This window comes from Ascaphus truei, chromosome 3 (genome assembly GCF_040206685.1).
Source record: "Ascaphus truei isolate aAscTru1 chromosome 3, aAscTru1.hap1, whole genome shotgun sequence".
NCBI lineage: Eukaryota > Metazoa > Chordata > Amphibia > Anura > Ascaphidae > Ascaphus > Ascaphus truei.
In genome coordinates, this window is record NC_134485.1 from 30,813,461 (window position 1) to 30,839,780 (window position 26,320).

Genomic DNA, 26,320 nt, shown 5'->3' on the forward strand with positions numbered 1-26,320 from the left:
TTTTAGCTCAATTGGTAGGAGCGCAAGAATTGTTCTTTGTTTTACATCTCTAATGTTGACTAATGTAATATGGAATCATGCACACACGGGGTTATGTATCAAAGTCTCTAGGCTGCAAAACAGCACCAGATTTATCATGGGGGAAAAAGGGAGTTGTGCTCCATATATTTGACTAGATATAACCCTTCCCCGCTGAGCACAAATAGTGGGAGTGATCACACTCATGTAACGGGTCTTGGGCCCCCACCCAATCTCATATTGGCCCCTGTGGTCTATCCAGCCCCCATTACATTTTCGTGTCTGGTGGTGCACCTGTCGGCAACAGGACTCCTGAGTCTCCCGCTTGATGGTATTTGGGGAGTGCCAACCCAGACAGGCAGCTGAGGTAGTGTGTGAGTCCTACCTATATCACGTGCAGCGCGTCCACCTCATCAGCATCTCTGCATCCGCAGGGAGATGGGTCTGATGAGGAACTCCTTCTTGGTGGTGACTTCCACTGGAGAGTAACTTCACACTCACACAGTGGGGTTGTCTTTGAACAGGGCATCTTTATTGATGTTGATATGGACAGACTGCCCCTTGCAGCGTGTAGCTCAGCCGCACATCTCGCCGTACTGTCCCTTGAAAAGGTACGCCCTTCCAATGGAGTGGGATCCCCTCTCCCCATAGGGAGATCACCCCTGTGCCAGGTCCCTGGACACAGTGTGGCCTGGTCAGGCTTAATGTAGAAACGGGCCACTAGTTACTGCACTAGTGGGCCCTTCATTTCCCAAGTCTCAACACAGACTTGTTCCTGTAACTCTCTCCACCGCTCTCCCTCCAACACACTAACTTTGGGCAGTGCTGTGCCTTATATACCTCAGGAAACAGGCACATCTCTGACGTCACTAACTGTGGACTCAGAGCATGTAGCCACTCCCATCCATACATAGGGCACCTCACCAGGTTGTGAGGGCAAACCTCCATGATTACTGCTGGCATCCCTGTAACTTACCAGGTTTACTGCCAGCCAGAGAGACAACTGCAGACCATTTTACATGCATGGCTACACTCATGAATTATTATAGACTTTAATGACAGTTAACGGCAGATTGAGGTGCAGTACGCCACATCGGATCTTGATGAATCTGCCCCAAAGTGTCATGAAAAAAAGTAGTGGTACTGTTTCTCTGAATATTTGAGTCATATTTAAGCAGTATAATAGGAGAAAGGCATTCTAAAAAAAAAAACTTTTTTCTATTTTTTGAAAGTGGAATTCTAAATGTGTAAATAAAAGTAAGTAGGCGGTAATTTGGGGGTGGATATAAAACCCATACTAGTGCCATTACACTTCAACTGTTGCTTTTCCAGCATAAGGAAATACGTCTTCACATGATTATGACCTGTAATTAGTGTGCTGAGAAGCCATTTCCCAGAGAGGGGTAAGAAATCAGCTCTATTCAGAGGATGGGGGAAATAAAGAAAATTGAACCCTAGAGAACCACATGTGACTTTCAATGAATGTCATAGAAGTACTGTACAGTTTAATCATTGCTCATTGTCAGTAAAGAAATAATAAATTTTTGGTGAAAGTGGTGCCTATATTTGACTATTAAAAAAAATGTCAGCTTTCGAGATCACTTCAGCCTCTTTTTTTTATGCCTGTGGCTCATAGTGTGTGAAGCGCACGGCATGATTGATTGGTACAGTTGTGCCACTTGTTTAGATTAGGTTGACTAATTTGCTAACAACAGTAGGAGAGAAACAATCGATCACTTGTACTAAAATCACAGTCGTAGGAATGAATACATTCTTCCTCGCAGATCTTGTTTATCATCAGCTAGCCGTTGATTATTGAAAAAATAAACAAGCGCAAATAACATCACTTATAACCAATAACATTTGAATAATATACTGTCCTTAAAGAGTGTAGCTCCAGACACAGGATTCAGACCAAATCCAATCAGCAATCGAAGAAGAAACAGGTGCGCAAATCACATCAGGACATGGAAAAAAAGTAGAGACACAGAATAGTGCAATATTGTCAACCCCAACGAATGAAATCAATGTTGAAAGCGCTATAAAATTTGCACTCACGTGTACGACGTGATAATAAGGCGTTGTGGTTATTAGAAGTTACCAACTTATGTTTCCAGATAGGTACTCCAGATCCATAGAAAAGGGAGGGAAATCCATATACAAAAAAGTTAAAAGCAAAATAGTATAATACTGCTTTTAATATTAAAAACACCAAGTATTCAACATACATAAGTGCCTTTGTTTGTGAGCATTCAGACCACCCTGGGTCATATGGACAGACAGTTGTATTCACAGCAACAGCATCTGCTCCGCGTCCGTCACAGCATGCACTGGGCTGACTGAAGTCGTCTTCCACTCTGGATGTCACCAACAAGGGCCACTCTGTAGTTTAGTGACTACTCTTAATGGCAGCGGTGGGATTTGAACGCTCGCATCCTGAGAGACTGGAGCCTTAATCCAGTACCTTAGACCGCTCGCCCATGCTATCTGTCGCTTGATATGTGTGATCTTTTTTTTATGCCTGTGGCTCATAGTGTGTGAAGCGCACAACATGATTGATTGGTACAGTTGTGCCACTTGTTTAGATTAGGTTGACTAATTTGCTAACAACAGTAGGAGAGAAACAATCGATCACTTGTACTAAAATCACAGTCGTAGGAATGAATACATTCTTCCTCGCAGATCTTGTTTATCATCAGCTAGCCGCTGATTATTATCTCTATTTGCATCATCATTAAAGCAAATCCATATATCACTTATGAGCACATTCACGTCTCAGACAGGCCTGCAACTCACCAACATCTCTTAGCATAAAATGCTTCCACTGCAGCCAGGGATTCTGGGAAATGATATAAATGAGCATGCAGTGTCGCGTTTAACTTCATGTCCATTTTAACATGGACCCCTATAAGCATGCAGTAGACCCGCTGTATTATCATCGTTAAATAAACTTTGAAATGTTACAGGTGAATGGCGACAGTTTCACATGGCTCTCTAACAACTTACTAATGCACTGTAGTATGCATGGGCAGGGAAAATGAAAGGGTTAACTATAGTGTGAATGGGGAATAGGAGGGTGCATCCTTTTCAACTCAAAACGGGCTTACCGATCAAGGCTCTAAAGCATGGAAACTTCCATTAAAGTACGATAGTGCCCCAATCGGCACTACCACAGTTTTATGAATAATCATCACTAAATTGGACTAGCTACAACAGGGGAGGCCAACTCCAGTCCTCCATGGCCACCAATAGGTCAGGTTTTAAGGATATCCCTGCTTCAGCACCGGAGTCTCAATCAGAGGCTTGTGGGTGACCCTTGAGAACGAGTTGGCCACCACTGAACTGAAGGAAGTTAAACCCCTTCAACGATTCTGCTTTTTTATGTCTATAAAACAACTTTGAAAAGTTATTTACCTTGCATATAAATGCCTTCAAGGCACCAGTCACCAAGACTTAACGCCTTACACGTGTTGCATCGGATGGTTCACTTTGGTGATGGGAAGGACTGCATCATTAACTATTGCACTGCTATCAGTAACAGGGACATTGTTGAGCTGGTATCTGCTGAATCAGTTTTATTTCATCCATTATTTCCACCAACAGTTCCATGTTTGTTTAACAAGCTACTACAACCAGCCCTGAAATGCTTAATGGACCGTCTAATCTTAGTAGACCTGAACAAGCTATAGTTAGCTCTGCATAATTTAACTTTTGCCTACATATTTTTTGTTATACGGCGTTCACATGTTGTTTGACATTCCAGTGACTCTATATTTTCAAAAGAAAAAGTATATTTTTCTTCAGTTCTTAGGCGTGTAATATAGTGCGCTCGCATGTGCTGCCGTGCGCGCGGCAATTATAATTGGCTGTGTTAGCCAGATTTTGGTATACTTGGGACGCGCGCGTGCACAGCTGTGAGTGGTGGCATGGCAGACCAGGGAAAATACAATAAAATTGTATTTTAGCGCTGCAGCCACGCCGCGAACCAATCACAGCGCGGCCTAACGCTGTGACATCAGAGTCACGCCCCCTAACCGTGAGCTTCACCGTTTCCACCCTAACAACTAAATGCACACGCCACGTGCATGCGCAACGCCAGGCGCGCGCCCGCGGGCGAAGCAGCAAGGACTTTATTACACGCTTTAGAAGTAAATGTACCTATATACTGATCACGTCATGATATTTGGAAAAAAATGCCTTGTCTGCATGCATACTGTGATCACAGAAAACTCTGTTATGAGATAAAGAAAAAAAACAATGCTTTAAAGAGTAACACACTTGTAAACAAACGACGCAGGAAATATTTTGTACATGTAACGGTGCCCAAGCCCCCCCCCTATCGCATATCAGAGCCATTACTGGGTGTTGGTGGTGCATATCTGCTCGTAACAAGAGGGCTGAGTTGTCCACGGTAACCTTGAGACACAGGAACAGGCTTCTGGGGTCCATAACCCAAGTAATACTTAACAGTACAGCGCCTCCATCTGCCGTAGGCTCCAGGGATGTGGAGGCGATCTCCCACAGTAGAACTGTAACTCTCCCCCCAATTAGATCACACACCAGGCGGGTGTTATATTGCAAAACAGGAACGGGTTTATTACTACTCTTATGGCAGTAATACAGGTACTCAGCACAGTCGGATCACAGTCTCTTCTTTCAGATATCACCGGAGATAGTCCCTGGACAGTCACTACGGGCCTAGGGCACCCACAGCCGTCCTAGCTCTTCCCCTCCTCCCTAGCAGAGGCAGACGTATAGTCACTCTACTCCTCCCCGGAGGGAGGAGGACATGGGAAGGCCCCAATCTCAGGCTCCCAGACGTGACCTGCCTTTCTCATGGGGAAGGACAACCACCTACTTTTAGGGCGGTCCTGCTCTTAAGTACAGCCAGAGGGCAGGCACCCCAACCACAACAGGATATGCCACCCCGTGCTGTCATTCAAGCGCAGCACCAAAGGATGAAGGGGGAAAAATCCATGATAACTACTGGCAAACCTGTGAATACCAGGGTTTACTGCCAGCCCATTGGATATATTTAGTAGCCAGGGGGTACCCCAACACATACACATTACTGTATATAAAGATAACACAATGACTGAAGGAGAGCAGGGCCAAAAGTGAAGAACTCTTAAGTCAATATGCATAATATAGAGCTCAATCAATACATTTAACCTATTTTCATTTCTTCTCTATTACAATTTGTGTTATAATCAAAGGGTGTCAGCTATTTGCTGCTATTCACTGATGTTACAGCTGCTCTGCTATACTTCCCAAACACACCAACCTCCTCCTCTCCCTGTACCCTGTAGAAGGAAGTATAGTTTGATACAAAGACGTTTCTCAGAGTAGTTTTTGTAATAACACAGCATGCAATTAGGATAGACAGTAGAGCACACACACTCCTAAAGCACTAGTACATACTGTATACTTGAAGAAAACCGCATCTCTACTTCATCCTCAGGTCATTCTTACTGATGCACAATTAATTTCCCCACAGTCCTATCTTTATCTTCTGTTAACACTTTCCTGTGATCTTTTTTCTGTGGCTTAGTGTAGGGTCCTGGGCAGATTTTTGGTTGTAGCAAACATCTTTATCTTCAGGCAAGGTCAATTACCTATAGACCTTGTGCAATTCTTAAATGTTTCATGTAGCTATATTTGCCTTTATCTTGATAAGATACCTTGCTAATCTTCTTCAAACTAACCATATTCTGCCTTAAAACATTAAGCCATCCCTTGCTGGTTCATGATTGCACACTCATCATACTGTATTACTCAGTCTCTCTCCCTTATGGTGGTCTCTTATCAGGGTCTTACATTTCAAAGTCCAACATAATTCCCCATTTGACCGAATTGGGTTACAATCACTTTCTTTTGTGGTCCTCTTCGTGGATGGGGTGATGAAATCGTGAAACAAAATCTTTCACTCCCTTTCACACAACTAAAAATCCAGCTCAAAACATGTGTAAGTATAAAGCAGCCCAGAAAAATATGAGCAATAAAAAAGGAATCTATACAAATAGTCATTACAATTAAAACAGTTGCAGGGTGTATTGTTATCTCTAAAACAGCTAACCCCTGTGTGTATTCCCATATAACCTGCCTACCACAATGTGTGGGGTATTCATTTAATCTTTCATTAGATTTTTCAATTATAAACACATACAAATAGATCATAATATTACATATTATGGATTGCAATTAATGTATTTGTGGATTGAGTTGTAATGGTCAAATTATGAAGAAGTTCTGGATCTAATAACATTTCACCTAATATGCCGCAAATGGGTGTGAGCAGGTAAATAGTATAATTCTTTCTATTCAGGATATTAGAGAACAACCTTCACATTTGAAAAATGGACCATGTAGATATGAAATAACTTTAATATTATCAATATCAGCAAGTTACCTTCCCTCAGAGTCTCAATAACATTTTGAATATACACCTAATTTAATAGGATAGACCTGGGAATCTGCCATCAGAATTTCCCAAACCTCCCCTTCATGATTTTTAACATTGGTTTGAATTTCAAAAGGAACCATGGGAGGCTGTACATATATCCCTTATGTTTCCTTAGGAAAACTACCAAAGTTTTCATTTAACCAAACTAAATACAGGCATACCCCGCTTTAAGGACACTCAGTTTAAGTACACTCGCGAGTAAGGACATAATCGCCCAATAGGCAAATGGCATCTCACGCATGCGCCTGTCAGCACGTCCTGAACAGCAATACCGGCTCCCTACCTGTACCGAAGCTGTGCGCAAGCGGGGAGACTATAGAGCCTGTTACACATGCGTTATTTACATCAGTTCTGCACGTATATGACGATTGCAGTACAGTACATGCATCGATAAGTGGGGAAAAGGTAGTGCTTCGCTTTAAGTACATTTTCGCTTTACATACATGCTCCGGTCCCATTGCGTACGTTAATGCGGGGTATGCCAGTATACAGTAGTGTAACAAAAAACTACATTCATGTTGATTTCACATTTTGTGTTACATATGCCATATAGGTGTTCATTTAAATTAAAATAAAATTATGATTTTTGTTAATAATTTTCTCACTGTCACAACATTAAACTCACATCGAAGCCCCCACTTTTTTTTTTACAAATATGTAAAAAGGATATTTCAAAGCATAACCACCACCAATGTGAATTTGAGTCCTCATATTTGTTCTTATTGATATGACTATATTAGCTAATGAATAATCTCAATTAGGGCCAACTGGGAGTTTGGTGGGGCCCGGTACACTTTATGCTCAAGTCCTCTTACCTCCTCCGGAATCGGCATCTCCAGCAATCGCATTGACAACGTGATATCAGATTAGGCGCGGGGCCTCTTGCCGGTCCTTGCTTCATATGATGTTGCATCGTCAAGGCGTATGCATTGAAGCAGGAGAAGATGTCAGCACTTACAGATACCACGCGCTCTCCTCCAGTTTAAATGTTCTGGTGATTAATTTAACCACCACAACATTTAAACTGTGATTAAGGATGTTGGGCCGAGGAAAGGCACGTGGGTTTCAGTAAGTTCGGGCTCAGTGCGCTCGCACCGATTTCACTGCCATCAAGCAAGCCCTGATCTCAATATTACATTACTGTAGATTTACAATACCACAAACATGCAACTATGATGATGGATGGATGAGCACTCAGTGACCAGATTAAGGCACACATCACTTTAAACACATATACAGTACAGTAGTAAACTGTAAAGTGGATATTATGATCTAGGAGTCCAATCCCTCACAAAATCTTTCTATTCTCCCTTCTCCGGTCACTCGGATGTCCCTGGAATCTAGCTTCATTTTCCCATCACGTTGGGGTTACCAATGTAGTTAGTAGAGTTCGACACAAAGACGTTTCTAGTACAATATTGTCTGTGTGAGGAGAGGAAGCACCCTGATCTAGACTAAAGATCTCTTCTAACTCACTAGTAAATATAGTGGAAGAAAACAGTAACTCTACTTAATTCTCAAATCATTATTACTCATGCACATTTAATTTTCCTACGCCGCTAGCTGTATCTTGTGTTACAACTGTCCTGTTTTCTTCTTTCTTTCTGTGGCTTAGTGTTAATTTAATTGTTTATAAAAATGTTTTACCAGGAAATAATACTTGTAGAGTTACTGTGCCTCTCGTTTTCAAGTATGTTCTGGGCACAGAGTTATGATGACCATACATGGTTACATTAAATGAACAGAGGTTATACATTCAATTGACCGACAATTTAGGACAGTTAGAGATACAGTAATATATGATTATGGGCGTACAGTAGCTAATAGTTACAGACGAGATTAAAATGAGAGACAGCTGAAGTCTTGAAATTACTTATACTGGAGGCGGTTTTCAGGGTCTCTTGTAGATTGTTCCAGTGATGAGGTGCAACCAGATTCCTCGTTAAATCTTGGGACTGTGAACAGTCTTTCGGAGTCAGATCTCAAGTGATAATTACTGTGTGTGGTCGGGGTGAAGAGCTTAATGCAGGGGGCTGGGTGGCCTTGTTCCTATGTTAGCAAGTTGGTGGTTAAGAAGCAAACATCTTTTTCTTCAGACAAGCTATATTTGCCTTTATCTTAATAATATATTTGCTAATCTTCCTTAAACTAACCCTTTTCTGTATTAAAACATTAATCTATCCCTTGCTGGTTCATGATTGCACAGTCTCATTATATTTCTCAGTCTCTCTCTTAGGGGGGTCTTACAGTCCAAAGACTAACACCTATGTTTCCAGTTACCCTTCCTTATAGATTGTAAGCTCCTTGGAGCATGGCCCTCTTTTCATACTGTAAAAATGTATATTAATATTTGCTATTTTATTGTCGTTCGTCCTCAACTCTACTGTACTGGGCTACGGAATATGTTGGCACGTTATGCATAAATGATGATAGTAATAATGATATCCCCCAACCCAGAACATTTCTTTGATGTAACATATGCCTCTCTGTAGAAGATACTCCAGCAACCTTATTTTCATTCTTAATGTATCTATATGAAGATAGTCATATTGCTCGATATCATGTTTTCATAATTTAATGATCAGTTACCACTGAGGTGGTTATTAATAGTTTACTGCTGATGCGGTATCCACACAGAAACTCCCATTTAAGTCAATGGGAATCTTTGTGCAGTAGTTAAAGATCTGCACTATCGCACCTTGATGAAAACCTGCATTATCACATATTAATGAATAGCTCCTTATGGCTCTGCTTGGATCTCATTCTCTAGCCTTTTCCCTTCAAAATTAAGGGTGGACACTTTCACTGGTGTTTTAATTTTTAGTCCAAAATAGTTCTTTTTTTTTTGTTTTGAATTTGTAAACAAATTATGGAATGCATTAAAAATAAACAGGATTATTTTATATATGTTTTGGACTTTTGTGTATATGTTTGCTAGCTTGTGAACCCAAAAGTCCCCCCCCCAGAAAAAAAGGAAATCCAAGGATGCACCAGTCATGGTAGGCCAGGAGAATTCACCAGGATAAAGGCACCAGACTGGACAAAGGACTCAACCTAATTATATTTATTCCGACCCGAGCAAGTAGGCACAGAACAATACAGAAAAGCGCTTACACTCTCCAAAACAGGGGTTATGGGGGTAATCCTAGTTTACTAGGTGCTGGCGCACATCAATAGGCTTACCCAGGGGTACTTCCACATCCGCAGGGGTGTCAGGGCTTCCAGACCTCAGGGATGTTATCTGCAAAATAGCAACTTCAAATGTTCCACTGGCAAGCCTCGTCTTCGGTATCTCCGGCAAAGCCTCTCGGAGATACACCAGTAAATCAAAAATCCCAGGGCACAAAGCAAGGTTGAATTTCACAATCGGGTCAGCCCCAGGCCCCGATCTGGGGTGTCTCCGGCAAAATCTCTGAGCACACCACTTAGTCAGCTAACATGCTAACTCTGGGACAGTCGTTGGAGCTCAGATTGGCTCCCCTTTACATACAGTAGTTTCCTTATCTTCATAGGAATTCATGGAAGATGGGGTCGTGACCAATTACAGCTCAGATGCGAGGCCTCGACCTTAGTAGCCAATCTGAGCTGGGAATGTGACTGTGTGGCCAGGATGGCCCCCAGGGAAAGGTTTACAGTACAGTGGGAAATACAAACTGGCCAATCGGAACAGCGCCTACGGGGCTCAAACCCAGCAACTGTTCCCCTGACCAGCTGGATATCTCCTGCAGAGATAGGTGCCTCAGTGTCTTGGCAGATAAACGCTCCAATCTTTGGATCATCATCTTCCCAGGGCTGCCAATCCCCATTCTCCCGTTGTCCCCGCAATGCTCCTCCCCGTTCTCAACTAGCTAGAACCCTGTTCTCTTGTCGTGCAGTATTAATAAACTAGAACCCCAAGGGAACAATAAAATGCATTTTCACAGTTACAGCACATAGGAATACATTGAATAAAGGAACACATACAGTAATACATTGCAAACCACAGGGTTCTTGGCCAGATGAGAAACATAAGATAGATCTGCAGGGGAGATCCTAGAGATCCATCCAGATGGATAGGGGCAATGGCTGGGCATACCCTTTAATATGCCAGCCATTTTGCCCGTGCCATCACAGCGCCCCCGGTCTGGTTGCGGCTTGTATTTACCTCAGATTTAAACATTTCTTCCGGAGTTAAAACTTAAGAAAGTTCAGATTTCGGAAACCACAAATCTGCCCATTTTTATTCATAATCATTCAAAAAATTACCCTAAATATTGAATTACTTTTGAAGATTTATTTTCTATTTCCTGTAGACTTCATTCCTATTTTTTGCATCCAGATTAAATGCCATGTTGAAGGGGTATATATTTTCTATCATTCATTTGGATCCCATGCACAGTTTTTCCGTTCCAATACACTTCATGGACATCTGTCATTTACAGAAAAGTCATAATTTATTTAGCTGAATGACAAGCCATGTAGTAAATAGAAAATAACTGTCTAAGCAGCAAAACAATGATCCATTAGGAGGAATGTGTAGGGCTATGCTCCAAATTATAATAACAAATGACAGAGGCACTTTTTCATTGTTTCCAGATAAAATATCACTAAGGGCAAACTATGGTAATATACATTTTCTGTGCTCATGCACTTGAGACCAAAATATAGATTTTCTTTCTTAGACTAAATCTAATTTTGCATTTTAAACTGTTTTGTCAGCTACTTTTTTTTCTTTTAATTGACACACAAGAGAGATAGTATGCAGAATGTACACCACATTTACAATTCAGTAAAATGACACCGCAGGAGAGCCACTAGGGAGGAACACATGTGAAATCCTATCACTAATAGGAACACAAACTTCTGTCACGTCTGGACTGGATAGGAGAGACAGAAAATATAGATATTCATCACCGGTAACAAACATTTGCTTATTTTTGTAAGCAGAACAATATTTGTTTAGGTTTATTCATGCTTTTGTAGCTGATATTCTTGTCCTAATTTACACGTGTAATTTGCACATGTCCTAAGGCCCCTATGAAACATGCAGCCTTTTCACGAGTCCCACGGTCTCAAGCAAAAATGAGGTAAATCTCATGCTGATGGGGGACCCTGAGATCTAAATCCCGCCCCTCTTGTGTAATAACCTGCCTCATTGCACCATAACCCCACAATTCATGTCATAACCCAACCCCTCTTATGTCATAACCCGCCTCATCGCACCATAGCCCCACCCTTCATGTCATAACCCCACCCACCTTATGTCATAACCCACCTCATCACACCATAACCCGCCACTCTTGTGTCATAACTCATTTCATCACACCATAATCCAACCCTTTGTTTCATAACCTTCTGAGCATAGCCCTGCCTCTGGCATCATAACATCACCCTTGTGTTGTCAATATAGCAGGTATGTCATCTGTGCCAGTTCTTCCCTGCTCTGTCTGTAAATCCTGATAGCTGCAGGCATGACAGAGTTAATCTGTGGGCTATTGACCCCCCGTGAGTTTCTCCTGGGAGTAACTAGAGGAGGGTGGTGACTCATGGCAAGAGAGAGAGATCCTATCATGATAGGTCTGATGTCATGAGCCCGCCCCTTCTGGAAGTGCTTTTAGGAGAATGCAACAAAATATACTGTGTCTTTTGGAGCTCTGCTTTCAAGCTAGCAGGACATGCTCCAGAGCTGTAAGCTCCTCCCCATTGTGAGGGCAGGCATGTTCAGCTCAGGCTAGGCCTGAGTAAAATCATGGACCCGCACCGCAGAATACCAGGGGGTGTGTACCACTCAGAAGCTGTGATGTTCTGCTGTACTGTGTCGCTGTGTGATGAGTTGCAGTGGATGCAATAAAGAATACCCTTTGACATATACCTGCCTGGATGTCTTCAGTGTGAGAGAGACTGATAAAGTCATACAGAAAACGACTACTTCAAGTTATTGCTGCTAAAGGTGGTTCTACAAGCTTTTGCATCATAAGGTATACTTAGTTTTCCACACATGGCTTCTCCATTTTGGCTTTATTTTTGTTAAATAAATCAAGACACGGTGTAATATGTCATGTGTTGTTGTTCATCTGAGGTTGTATTTACCTCATTTTAATACCTGCTAAGGACAGCTGATTGTTATTATTTCCTGATATGTAAAACCATGGAATTCAAAGAGGGTGTACTTTCTTTTTCACACAACTGTATGAGGAGTTAGGGGAGGAGAGAGTCAGTGCAATATTATAATGGCATGTATCAAAAGTTGTTCCTATAACTAATATTATTTTCCTCTCTCTTGGCGTCAAATAAATCCTTCTGGTTTAGGTGATATTAATCTGTGGTCCAAATAGATCTGCATGAAAGGTATTAACAAAGATTAACAAGATTCATAAATATTTCGCTTGCACAGGTGCAGACTTCTGTCTTTGTTATGATATATCCATTGTGGAAGAACACTGTATGCTCTCGGGTTTGCTGATCCTGTAACATTCCTCTCTCTTCCATCTTCCTTTCCTTTATGAATAGATACAGCAGAGATCCGATGTAAATAGAGCAAGTACTTTACTCCTATGATTCAACCCACTTACGTACATTAAAGCAGCAATCGCCCGCAAAACACATATTTTTTTTTTTTACTTACCTGAACTGAGGTATTGTAAGTTATGTGCAAGTGCTTAACACAGAAAACTACAAATATGGCACAAGGCCACCAATAGAAAGTCGCAACGTCATCTCCTGATGTCACTGCATCTTTCTATTGGTCCCTCACCAGAGTGAGTCTAACACCATGGCCATTTTGTATCCACTTCTTGCCTGCGATGATCACAGGGGAGCCCCTCCTCAATTTCAGGTAATTAAAAAAGTATATTCCCCCCAAAATATTGAGAACCCCGGATTGCTTTTTTTTTTAAAGAAGGCAATGACTTTACTACTTCCATCCACGACAGTCAATGTTGTCATCTCCTTGGACCAATGCTGAGCACCTTCTCCCCAAGCTCTAAACAGGCAATTTCTTTTAAACATCAATACATCTTACTCTACACTCATTCTACTTCTTGGATATACTGTGCATACTGTTTGTATATGAAGTACCTTTGATGTGCAGTGCAATTATTATTTAGTGTTTTTTTGTTATTTTCATGGATAGCACTGGGATTTCAATTTTTTTACACCCTTACTGTTTGGTTTTGAATAGCATTTTAGAATCTGTCCTATGAAATAATCATATCGGCTATTCTTGTTTATCTCTTGGCTACAGGAGGAATTTTTGAAACACTGGAAAATGAACCAATTAACGTTGAAGAATTAGCTTTCAAGTTTGCAGTCACCAACATTAACAGAAACAGAACCCTGCTGCCTAATACCACACTAACCTATGACATCCAGAGAATTAACCTCTTTGATAGCTTTGAAGCCTCGAGGAGAGGTAATTGTTTGACTTATTTTTAATGTCTTCGTTTAACTACCCTGCTGTATCCTATCCACAGATAGTTGGTCTTAACACTAAAATACTGCACGCATATGATGTACAAGTTCTTACTTTTCTTGAGATCTTGATCTCAAAATAGCTTTCTATTGGTGTTATTTTTGTCTTAATTATTAAAATCTGTCTTTACAAGAACTTTTTACTTAATTGTGGTGAGATGTTTTTATCATCAGGTCAAAGGATTAATGAATTACTTTTATTTTATCCCATGTATGTATGTACAGTATATGTATTTATTTATAAAAATGTTTTACCAGGAAGTAATACATTGAGACTTACCTCTAGTTTTCAAGTATGTCCTGGGCACAGAGTTATGATGACAGATACAATGGTTACAAATGAGAAAAAAGTGTTATCATATAGGCACTTAGACCTAATAATTTCTTATAATAAGAAAAATATCCTGTGGTATGTAGTGATTTTTTTGTGAATAAAATCAGATAATGCAAATAATTTGCAAAAATTTAAGTGACATACACTCAATAATAAAATCGTAATTCGCAGGTCAAACCCTTTCTGGATTGTTTTTCTCAATCCCAAATGTGCAATAGTCCGGATGTTTGGGGAGCGCAGATACAAAGCATACAAAATATAGTGCAATATGTTTGGAAATAACGTGTATTTGCTTGGTTTTCGAAATCCAACAGAGTGTGGACTCACGAATTTCCCAATCTTTCGTGCATATCCAAATCAGTGGCAATTGGTGTGTCTTTATGGTGTCTGTCTGTGATGTTTCTTGAGTCCAACAGGTATAGCAACATGGCGTCAGATAAAATTGCGCATATAGAACAAGTAATGGCGCGTGACCGGCTGGAATGTGTGGACGTTCTCTCTGCCCTACTTCTCAGCTGGGCTAACTCTGTTGGATTTCGAAAACCAAGCAAATACACGGACTCAAGAAACATCACATTAATAAGGACAGTCTCTGTTGAGTGAGCTGTATGAAATGAAGTAAGGGGAAAGGGGGAGGGGGGGGGGGAGGGGAGGGGAAAGGGAGAGCTCCTACATCAGCTATAGTACACTAGGTATATGTATGTAGTCAGAGATCGTTTCTGGTGCAAAAAGGGACAAAGGGATATGCAAACAAACAAACGAAAGGTTCCCCCTTGAATGCACTCAGATCGATCTAATTGATATGATGTAGTATATTAAAATAATTTAATGTATATCAATAATAAATTTAAAATAGTAGTTGTACAGAGGGGTGTGGTAAGCAAGTCCAGGGCCACCCCAGAATTACATACCAAATAAGTTTACGTCTTAAGTGCAATAAGGAAAAAAGGTTGAGAGAAACACTACACCTAATCACACTGGTATAAGACCACAGTATATGTGGATCAAATCCTGCATAACAAAGTGCTAAACTATAATAAGGCGGCACTTATATCTAAAAAAACGTCAGTCTCATGGGGTGTAGGACTGCCGATACTGAATCTGGAGGACGTGATTACGAAAAGGTAATCGTGAAATACCGAAAAGGGCTAGCAGCAGTAAATAGCCAGACCAGTGAAGTGTGATGGTGTAGGTACAGAAATCAGCGTGAAATCACAGTATCAACACACCCAAATCAATCTGTATAGTCAACATAATGAAATGAGAGGAACGACTATCAAAAGTGTAAGGTCCTAGAAAGGGCTAGCACAAAATGTGCATGTGAATAGCCCTGAGGCACGGTTCACTGACTGTATCAAGTTATAGCCTCATAACAAGGAAAACGTCATTAGACATTCACTTTTGTATAAAAAGAAATGTATCAGTGGTGATATGATAAAGTCACAACACGTATGGTATAATTGCTAGTGTCAATTAACACATTACAGTTCTCACACTGAAACACATAATGATAGCTTCATGGAGACACACATGCTGATAATAAACAGAAAGATATACTTTGATACTGCTCCTGGCTGACAAAGTGACTCCTGTGGATGATAAGCAGATCATACGCTTTGTCAGCACGTTCAATAGCCAATGGTCAGATATAACTAACATTCTGAACAAATATTGTTAAGATATTTCCTGGTTTGGTTTTGTTGGATATTGATTGGCGTCGATTTTAAATTAGTAAAGAATTATGGGGGGTGGGGAAATCTAAATAAACAGGAACATTATATGTTATGTTAGGTAAAAAAAAGTGACAAAAAGCCTCCACAGAACAGTGTACAGCAAATAAAAATAACATTTGTGAGCACACTCACATGTCCCAGACAGGTCTGCAACCCTTTGCCTTTCCCCATTATCTCTTAGCCTACAGCGTTTCCACTGCAGCCAGGGATTCTGGGATTCTAAGTTTTGTGCAAACGTTTGCTGGGGTTTCATTTGCCCAATTAAAAAGTTTGGCCAGTTTAAAAAAAAAAAAAAAAAGGCTATTCAGAATTTCAGCTTCAATTTCAAAACCTCTGAACCTGTCTATCTTTAGTAAATGTGGCACTAAGGCCTAGATGGATTTATTTGGATGTATGGCCTAGATGGATGTATTTAATGGGATGTTATCACCAGGTAATGTCACTTTAATACGAACACTGTACTGTATTTACCACCATAACATTAATTTAGGTTAACGTTACCAGGCGTAGTGTCAATATTAACGGCTGTTAGTGAAAATGATCTGCAAATGATATGCTAATTATCCGTGATTATGCGCATATCCTATCCACTGAACTCTGCTAATATTAACGTGGCTGAATAATGTTATGTTAAATACTGTAAGTCAAAGTTAAACTTGCCTTTGGCTATAACTAATTACAAAGTGAATACCAATAATAGTAGATAAGAGTTATTCAATGTACTTTTATCTACTTTGTAATATATTAACCCCTTAGAAGCTGCAGGGGCCGATTAGTCATGGGCAACCCATGACTAGCCGACCACTTAGGGTCACAAAGGGGTTATTATATACCTCAAACTACACCCCTCCTACTTCCCCCCCCCCCCCTGTCCCACCCATCACCTCACCTATCAAAGACATTAGTAAGGCATTACATGGCAATGCCTTACTAACTTATTGCAGGTAAAGGCGTTAACTCCAACTACCCCAGGGAGGGTTGCCCATGGCTAGCTAGCAACTTGGGTTCCTAAGGGGTTAATACATTACGAAATTTCAAAGTCTATTGAATTCACTTTGATCATGTAGTGTAGGAATAGGAGTAATACAGTGCCATGTTATTTTAAGACAACGTCGCGTTATCCGGAAATAACATGCTGTTACCCTAACAGCAATGAGCCTAGTAACGTTGCAATGATTTTACATGTAATTAGCTTTGTGGATAAGGCGTTACGTCAAGGAACATAACCTCTCATTACTCTATGTTCCCTGATTTAACAGAGCTTAATGCATCTCCCCTAGAGATGGGCAAATTTTGCTCATAAAAATCTACAAAGTAAATGGAATACATTTAGCCATTGATGGGTTTAAAGCAGTTGTTAAAATGTGATGGGACTGCCTATTACACTTAATGGCCTATGTACTAAGCGTAACAAATAATATTTGGTTTTAAATTGCCACACAGAAGTCACATTGTACCAACTATATTTTTTCATAGTGTGTCATTTTACACAACAAACATGGATGTATTCACTCGCTTATTTGGATAGTATCACATTGTTTAAGGTTCATCCACCATTGGTCAAATAAACAAACACACCGTTGTCAGAATTTATAGTTTAAAAATGGCATTCCAAAAGACTGTTCATGGTCCCAAGGCTCAACAAAGTATCCGGCCGCTCCTCCTTCTCTTACCATGCACCCCAAAACTGGAACAACCTACCGGATAACTCTCACATCCACCACCAGTTTAAGTTCTTTCAAAACTAAGGCTGTCTCACATTTTAATCTGGTCTGTAACTGTTTCATACGCCCATAATATATATTATCTTCAACTGTGCATGCAATGTCTTGTATATAATGTATACCCTGCTCATTTATGTTACTGTATTTGTAATCATGTATTATTTTTCTTAACTCTGTGCCCGGGACATACTTGAAAACGAGAGGTAACTCTCAATGTATTACTTCCTGGTAAAACATTTTATAAATAAATAAAATAAATAAATAATTCATTAATAAAAAGTTAAAGAAAAGTTGACTTCTCTAGATTTCTTTGACTCTTTAGGCTTATTCATTAAACTCTGATAAATGCATTTGCAAGCAAAACCATGCATTTTTGCATAGATTTCCATCTCACATATACAAACCATTATAAAAAATAGTAGTGTTTTTTTTTTTTTACGTGATTTGGTTTCCGGTTGTGTAATTCCGCTCAGCAAGCACATTTTACGTGCAAATGAAGCAAAGTTGCAAAATTACGTATTCATGGACCTTTGATTAAGTTGTGAGCTAGAAATCTCACCTCCCTCAGGTAAGCGAAATAGTTTTTTTTTGCTAAAGAGATTTTTAAATGTGAGTTACTGGTGCTATAGCAGCAAATCAGGCAAAAAGCACATGTACATGAGATGTCAAATTGTGCAATTTCTGTGCATAAATAACTCTTAATGAATATGGTAAAAATGCCAGATTTTTATCACGTCACAGTTCATGGCGTTTTCTGGAGATTTTGCATCGACAAAATGTGTGTCTACCTAAAAAGTCTTAATTTGTTCCCTTTCCAGGTCTCTGTGTTCCTGCACATAGTGTGTGGGCCTTATTTTATTCACCTACACTTTCAGTAAGATCTCTTACTGGGCCTGGGATTTTCCAATGCTGAGATATTTAGCAGTATTGATGTGACCTGTACCAGAACATATTAACATATCACAGAATGGTTCCATAATATACAACAATCACATACAGTAAACAGGACATTTAACAATGTTTAAAGCAGCAAAACACCCTGAACTGTATCTTTTATTTATTTATTTTTTTATTACAGGATTGGAGCAAGGGGTTCTCTGGAACTGAACTGTTTTCATTTCAGATCCGGGGAACCCCTGCTTCCAGATTTATTTACCTTTTTAAGTTGTGCCGTATCTCTGCGGCCATGGAACTTGTGTGCCTAACGAAATGGCAGCTTAAATGTCCCGCGTCACACGGGTCAATAGCAAGCCGTGATGTCATCCCCCGTGGCTTCCTATTGGCCCACGTGACCTGGATGTTTAAACTCCACAGAGATACTGGCACCCCCTGCAGAGGTAAGTAGCTCTGGAAGAAGGGGGTCCCAGGAGCGGACATGAGCACTGTACAGCTGCGGAGACGCCCTGCTTCAATACTAGTACTAAAAAAAGATGCTGTGCAAGGTGTTTGGGGGCTTTAATGTTACAGCTATTGCATTACTTCATCATATTTTGTCTCCAGATGGAAGATGGAGTTCTTGGGATTGGAAGTGTATTGTGTATATATATATATATATATATATATATATATATATATATATATATATATATATAAAGCAACTGTAAATATTCCTGTATATTCATTTGCATGTCTTAGACAGGTCTGCAACCCTGTCTTTCACCATTATCACCCAGCAAACAGCACTTCCACTGCAGCAAGGGATTCTGGGAAATGACATGCAAATGAGCACACAGTGCCACTTTTTATCTCTTGCTCACATTACATGAGCAACCCTTAGTCAATGCATGCTGCTTTAAACACAGCTTTTAAGCAAGGACTTGGGAGATGCAAAGTCAGTTAACCCACTCACAGACATGTTTCAACCTTGATGGGTCTCATCAGTGTGAGGTTGGCTTACTGACATTTGCTCAAATGAGATAATAGTAGGTAATCACCACGACTATTAAGGTTATGGTGGGTAAAAAAAGTGACTAAAACCCTCCACAGTAAAGCATAAAGCAACTGTAAATATTCCTGTATATTCATTTGCATGTCTTAGACAGGTCTGCAACCCTATATATATATATACTCTCATTGTGATGATGCTGGGTAGCATTCAATTTGTAGCGTACAGTACATGTATATACAAACATACAAGAAAAAATAGAGCTATAGATTTCATAAACCTTTGGCAGTTTTTCATGAAACAAGAATAAAGCTTTATTATGTCCAAATTGTGCCTTTGTAGATCAGAACAATCAGTTATACAGCTTAGGCGGCTATAATTTAGCTGTTACTGTAGTACATTTTATTCTCTGCAGGACTGCTTTTTTAAGGTTGTGCACACCCACCATTGGTCCAAATAAACACACAACTTACCTTATGTCACTGTAACTATTTCAAGATCCTATTCAAAGCACCCATTGACTGTGCTATTTTCTTTCTCGTAGCTTGTGACCAGCTTGCTCTTGGGGTAGCAGCATTATTTGGACCTTCCCACAGTTCTTCGGTCAGTGCAGTCCAGTCTATTTGCAACGCTCTCGAGGTCCCTCACATACAAACGCGCTGGAAACATCCCTCCGTGGATAACAAAGACACCTTTTTTATCAACCTCCACCCAGACTATGCGGCAATCAGCAGAGCAGTCTTGGATTTGGTGCTGCACTACAACTGGAAAACAGTAACTGTGGTGTACGAGGACAGTACAGGTAATACTACTGTTCATATCATTGTGTAATAGTGGAGGTAGGTTGTTGGCCATGCAGTCTTGTATTAAACAGATTAGTAATAGACATTCATTATTTTGCTGTCAGAAGTTCGATATTTTAGTAATGTCTTTGGCACTGTCCCACACACTGTTTAAGACTGATAAACTGATAAATAAGTTGCAATGCTTGGGATTAGATTTGCAGGTGGTTGAATGTATAAAACATTGGTTGTTGGATAGACAGTGAGTTGTGGTTAGAAGAGAATCTGAGATTCTACAATAGAGAAGAAAGTTTGCAGAGTGGTGGGGGAAATAGGAACAGAGGAGTGATCGAAGGGACTGCCGCTTGCTGACAGAAAAATTCAGGAGCTCACCGGTCATAGAAGATAAAAGTCTTTATTAACCTACATAAAAAATAGAGGCAATACTCTTCCTCCCACGCGTTTCATGCCCACTATGGCGCTTTGTCAAGTGGGTGAAATAGTCTTAGTTAGGCCACATCCATAGTCCACGCGATTGAGCGCACGCTGCAAACACAAGCTGTACCTCAATGAGGATGACCATAGAGCGCGCAACCGCATGTGCGGTGGAGCGCGCCGGCGCAGCCGACTTTTCGCGCAACAAAATTATTTGATTTTATCGTGCGACGGCCGATTCACGTGCGCGGTTCAGCCAATTAGGGCGCCTCCCACACGCCTCCCCGTCGCATCTCCTCCAGATTCCCAGACCACAGATCGCCTCTGCAGCAGGAGCGCGCAACGCCATGCACTCTGTCATGCGCGCCTACTCTATCCGAGGCCTTAATATAGCTCAGGTGATAGTTAACGTTATGCCTTTCATTCTACATTCTAGCTCCTCTTAGAGCAGAGTTTGGGTGGCTGCAATTTATATGTTCAGGCAGCACTCCTTACTCTGCTGCGCATTAATGTAGCTGGATAGTTGAAGTGCTGCTTCAACTATACTAATTACTGTTTTGCATATTGAAACACTACAATAACTGCTGGAAGAATACCAATTTGAGATTGACTTTGTAAACACAGCACGGAAAGTGTGGTTTATGTAAACTATGTAAACTCATATAACAGTTGCTCTCAGTTTTCTGGGTCCTATTCCTTCTCTCCTACAGTACCGTATGTGAGGCACATTGTAATGCACATTTTCCTGGCCAAATGTAACAGGAATGAGACCAGGGAGTTAAAGAACTCGGCTAAAGGAGCACTCTGTTACCCAAGTGTGAGTGGTGGTTGAAAGTAAAAAGACTCTTTATTGGTATCTAAAAATTAAAATATCGTGTGCATGAACGAAAAGATATATATATGATATATTATATATATATGATATATTATATATATATAGTATATTATGAGATTCAAGTTTGATACTTGTATGGAGACCGTATTTTTGTGAATTTATTCATTATATTAACAGTTGTAGATTCAAAGAGATATCTGCATCTCATATCCCGGCAAGCACTCATGACTACTGCACAATCTAATTACGCTTAATTGCTAAGCAATTAACTACTGCATCAAAACAGGGTGGGGATCAGTCCTATTTACTGACCTGTGTACCTAAATCGGTTACATAACACACTCAAATACTGTCCTCATACAAGTATCAATTTTCTCCCTGGTCTCATTATTATTTCAATTCTCAGCCCAAGCACCTACCCTATCAATGTGTTTTTTCATATCAGATACATACAATTTTTATTTAAGTTGAGCAGGGGTTGCACCCCTTTCCTTCCCCTACCCCCACCTCTCCAATTAGGTACCAAATGACCAGGAATGGGTGGATGATTGTGGTGAGGTAAGATTAGATATGTGCTGGAGAGTTAATGTTCTGTGCTCTACTTCGCTGAAGTTGTAGTATCTTAGCACCACTTATTATCACCCTATTCAAGTGAATGGGCTGTAAAGCTAGGGACTTCCAGCACCGAAAGCTGTTGTATGGAATAACACCATTTAGTAAATATGTAGTATATGACCTGCAATGGCTCTCTCATCAAATAGCTCAGCTTATATATTAGGTAGATGGGATATGCCAAAATTGAGTCTTTATGGTTGTCATCATAACACCAGAGGCTGAAGATTTGTTGTGATTGGTTGTATCTGATGCCAACTGGCCTGAAAAAACCCTGAAAATACCACCCTAGAAGTTGTAATAAGACTTAAAAATGTAGAAGGTGGGGAAAAAGAAAGCACTACAGTCCGTGCTATAACAATCTCAGCAGCTGCCATGGAACAGAATACAGATGTCTGGTTTATAGTAGCAGAAAGTCAGAAGTCAATTAAGTGACTTTCACACAAGTTACTATATAATATTGATGGGGGTTTTGCATCACATTTATTGCAATTTATTGCAGATATTATTAGTGTTGGTTATTAGTATGATGGTCCTACGTTATCAGAACCTGGAGTCAAAGTTGTATGATAAGTGGCACTGCTGCTTCAAGGAAAAATTCTGATAAATAAATGTTAAATCATTGCGTGATTATCCTTTGATCAGTACTGAGATGCCCGTACCGCACTCTTTTTTTTAATGCTTTATCTCAACAATAGCAGTAGCAGTAGCAAAACAGAACATTTTCTAACAAGGACAATAAAATAACAACATAAAAGTTTTGAATGATAGATACTGATTGTGAAAGGTTTAGTCCCAGCCTTTATTTAAAGAAGCAGCAGCATCAGACCCTGAGAAGAATGAAAGAGGCTTTTGCTGTTCTCTGAACCTTCTTTTTATTAGGGATTCCACATTCAGGTGTACAACAACCAGTTCTCCCAGATTGATGTCTCCAGCCACAGAATAGCCAGCAATATCTGCATTAGAAAGTTTGCATCCTTTTTGAAGTTCCACAGACATCCTCATATCACATAACAGCAATAAGGAGTGCAGAAAACGACAACCTCATATCACATAGCAGCAACAAGGAGTGCAGCAGGGCCACCAGGGAAAGAAACTCCCTCCCTTTTATTACTGGTTAATTAAGACACAACCAAATGAAGTAAACCACACAGGGGAGTTGTCTCCCCAAAACTTACACAATTTGCAAACATAATACACTTCACACAACATACAATTTTCTATAGCAAGCCCCAAAACAGTACCTTTTACAAACATCCCATGCATGTCTTTACTCTGCAAAATAAATGACATTCAGTATCACTTACTTTAATTCCCCCCCCCCTCCATACCATGGTATAATCCACCCTGAATGGTATGCAGGAAGGAAACGCCCCTTTCCTTTTTAACAGAGACTGCCCATGGCTGTGTAACATCAAACTGTGTTTAACTCCAACCAGACCTGTGTTGTACTGACTGACCTCAGGACACCACATTAAAGGTTAGTAAAGTTTCAGATAAAGGAAACAAAAAAAAGATCGCTGGGCCCAGGAAATAAGACAGAAACAGAATGAAAGAAAGATAAAGTGGTGCACTTGATGCCAGAAAGCAAACATGCATTTAACTTCTACAAAAGTACATGCAGCCCTGTCACACTGATATACAAACGAAATAATGACAGATCAAAACTCCCTTTACTTTAAAGACATACTGTAGAAGCTTGTCCTTACTAGGCTTTGAAAGGCAGTTATCACACATCTTCAGTATACAGTACATACAGCTGCGGCTTAGGTAACTAATTTGAGCTCTGTTAAATTTCTACCTCTGCAATCCCTGGTTTTGCTTAGGCATTGTTTAAACCCGTTCTCACCGTCTCTTTCTAACAAGGTGGCACCTTAGAAATACTAATAGGTTGTGTTCATGGATTCCTTTTATACTAGTGTGTTTTATTAGGGAGGAAAAGGTTAATGTAAAAAAAATCTATTTACAGCTAAATTAAATATACTGTAGACGAATAATCAATAGCAACGTGAAAGGTAAGCACAGGTCATGTATCATTAATACATGTCTGTGATCGATCGGATTCTGATTTTGAGTGAGAATATTACAATTACTATTATCAATATCCTTGACTGGTTTTCTGTTGAATAATCATCGCTCTAAAATCCGCTCAAAATTCATGGAAGCTTTTGCTTTGTTTGGAAATTATGTTCTAATTCCAAGAGCATTATCTGCGTGCTTCAGACTATTGATAACATTGGGTTATCAGTGCACAGCTGTATGTTGGAAATTAAAGATAACCCTGATGACTTGAGTACTCAATAAATGTAATGAAGTTATACTGCTGCCAGATATCTTTTTAATGTTTTTCTTTTATGCGCACTTTCCCTCGAGAATTATATGCTGGCAATTCTTCTTGGGAATATCTACATGGCTTTATCATTAATAAGCCGAGTCATTAGAAAAACTGCACCACTTCAGCAGGTACCCTTCCTTATTATTTATCTGTGAATGTGGGCACTGCCAATCCCTGATTTGTAGCACCAGTGAATCTTACCATGCATATGCATATATACATATATAAAACAGGCACCTCATTACTACATTTTGCTTATTTTGTTATTTATCCAGTGGTGGAAACTCTGCTAGCGTGTAGTTGTTTAAGACACTTGCCTGTTTCATACAAAATAAACCTGACAGGGACTGTATGGCTCAAGCTGTGCCAAACCTTTATTCCATTGTTTGCATGAATTGGGATACGCCATCATGTTTTGGGAATGGGAAGGGGCCGCAATTTGTGTTTTAAAGAACTAATCTGTGAGCGTAAAGCAGCGGGCCCCCCTACTCCCTTTGGTTTTACACAGGTTGGAAGCAAGGTGTCTCTGGAGCTGACCCGTGTTGATTTCAGCTCCGAAAGCCCTTCTTCCTAATATATTTGGCTGTAAACGTAGGGCTGGTCCCCTCCCCTCCAGGGGAACCTAAATGCCGGTGTGGATCACCCGTGATAGGCTACAGTCACTGCGTGCACATGCGCGTCAGAGCGCCTGGTGGCGCATGCACCAGTTTCAGCTGCAGTCTGTGGTCTGGGACGCGAGTCCAGAGAAGAGCAGGAGATTGCGACAGGGGATGGGGGGCACGGTGGGGACACGGCCATGACGTCACACCGCTGGTTCGCCCTCATTGGCTTAACCACCGCCGTGGCCATCGCTCGGCCGCCACACCAAAAGTCATAATTCTTGTGTTTTGGGAAAGGTGATGGCGCATCGCGCTTTCTGCAGGCGCAAGCAGGTAGTAACGGGGGCTGGTCCCATAGAGGGCCATATCTTGTTCGCGCCACGCACGACATAGCGTGCGCAACCGCAAGCAGTGGAGATGAGGCCATACACAGGTCAATAGGGCAGCAACCGCTCTTCACCCCAAGGTAAGTGTGTGTATGTGGTTTGAGGTGAAGAGTAGGGAGAGGACGGTCTTATCTTCTCCAGAGCGGCCCTCATCCTGCAGTGTCGCTTTGTCATGGCGACCCAAAGTCAAATTATGTCGCAACGGCACATGACGACGTGTTGCCAAGACAATGCGACGTCACATGACCCCACAATGTTGCAGGAGGAGGGCCATTCCAGAGAAGGTAATACCCACCTCTCATCACTCACCCCCCCCCAGGCCCCGCTGCCAGCGTTCAAAAAGGGCAAACACTCAAAAACGTAGGAGAAATTTATGCAATATGCTACATGTGTTTTTATTTTAAAATAAATTAGTTCTGTATTAGATAATACTTACTGCAGGTTTTTTTTAAAACTCTTAGTGCCATTTCTAATGAGTTTTAAAGGAGGAATCAAGATTTTTTTTTTTACATTTGTTTTTACTCCGTATTAAAGCAGGGGGTCTACAGAGCTGAACCCCGCTAATTTCAGCTCCTGCTTCCAGAGGTACTTACCTCTCTAGTGGGTGCTGGTAGCCACTCCGGCTGAGCTTGCTAAGCCTTAAAGTTGAAAGCTGCGGCATCACGTGGCCAATAGGAACCTGATGACCTCATGGCTTCCTATTGGCCCGCAGGGTGCGGGAGCTTTCACA

At 40.7% G+C, this 26,320-nt stretch overlaps 1 protein-coding gene across 6 annotated transcripts in view; it reads left to right on the top strand.

Annotated features, from left to right (window-relative positions):
- GRIK1 (glutamate ionotropic receptor kainate type subunit 1) overlaps positions 1–26,320 on the top strand; it is a 376,065-nt gene that overhangs the window by 147,454 nt on the left and 202,291 nt on the right. For 5 of the 6 annotated variants that reach the window (XM_075593906.1, XM_075593909.1, XM_075593907.1 and 2 more), the window contains exons 2-3: positions 13,704–13,871; positions 20,151–20,408. In XM_075593906.1, the coding sequence (XP_075450021.1) occupies positions 13,704–13,871; positions 20,151–20,408 (426 nt within the window). The remainder of the gene's footprint in view (positions 1–13,703; positions 13,872–20,150; positions 20,409–26,320) is intronic. The other variant, XM_075593911.1, reaches the window with a different exon arrangement.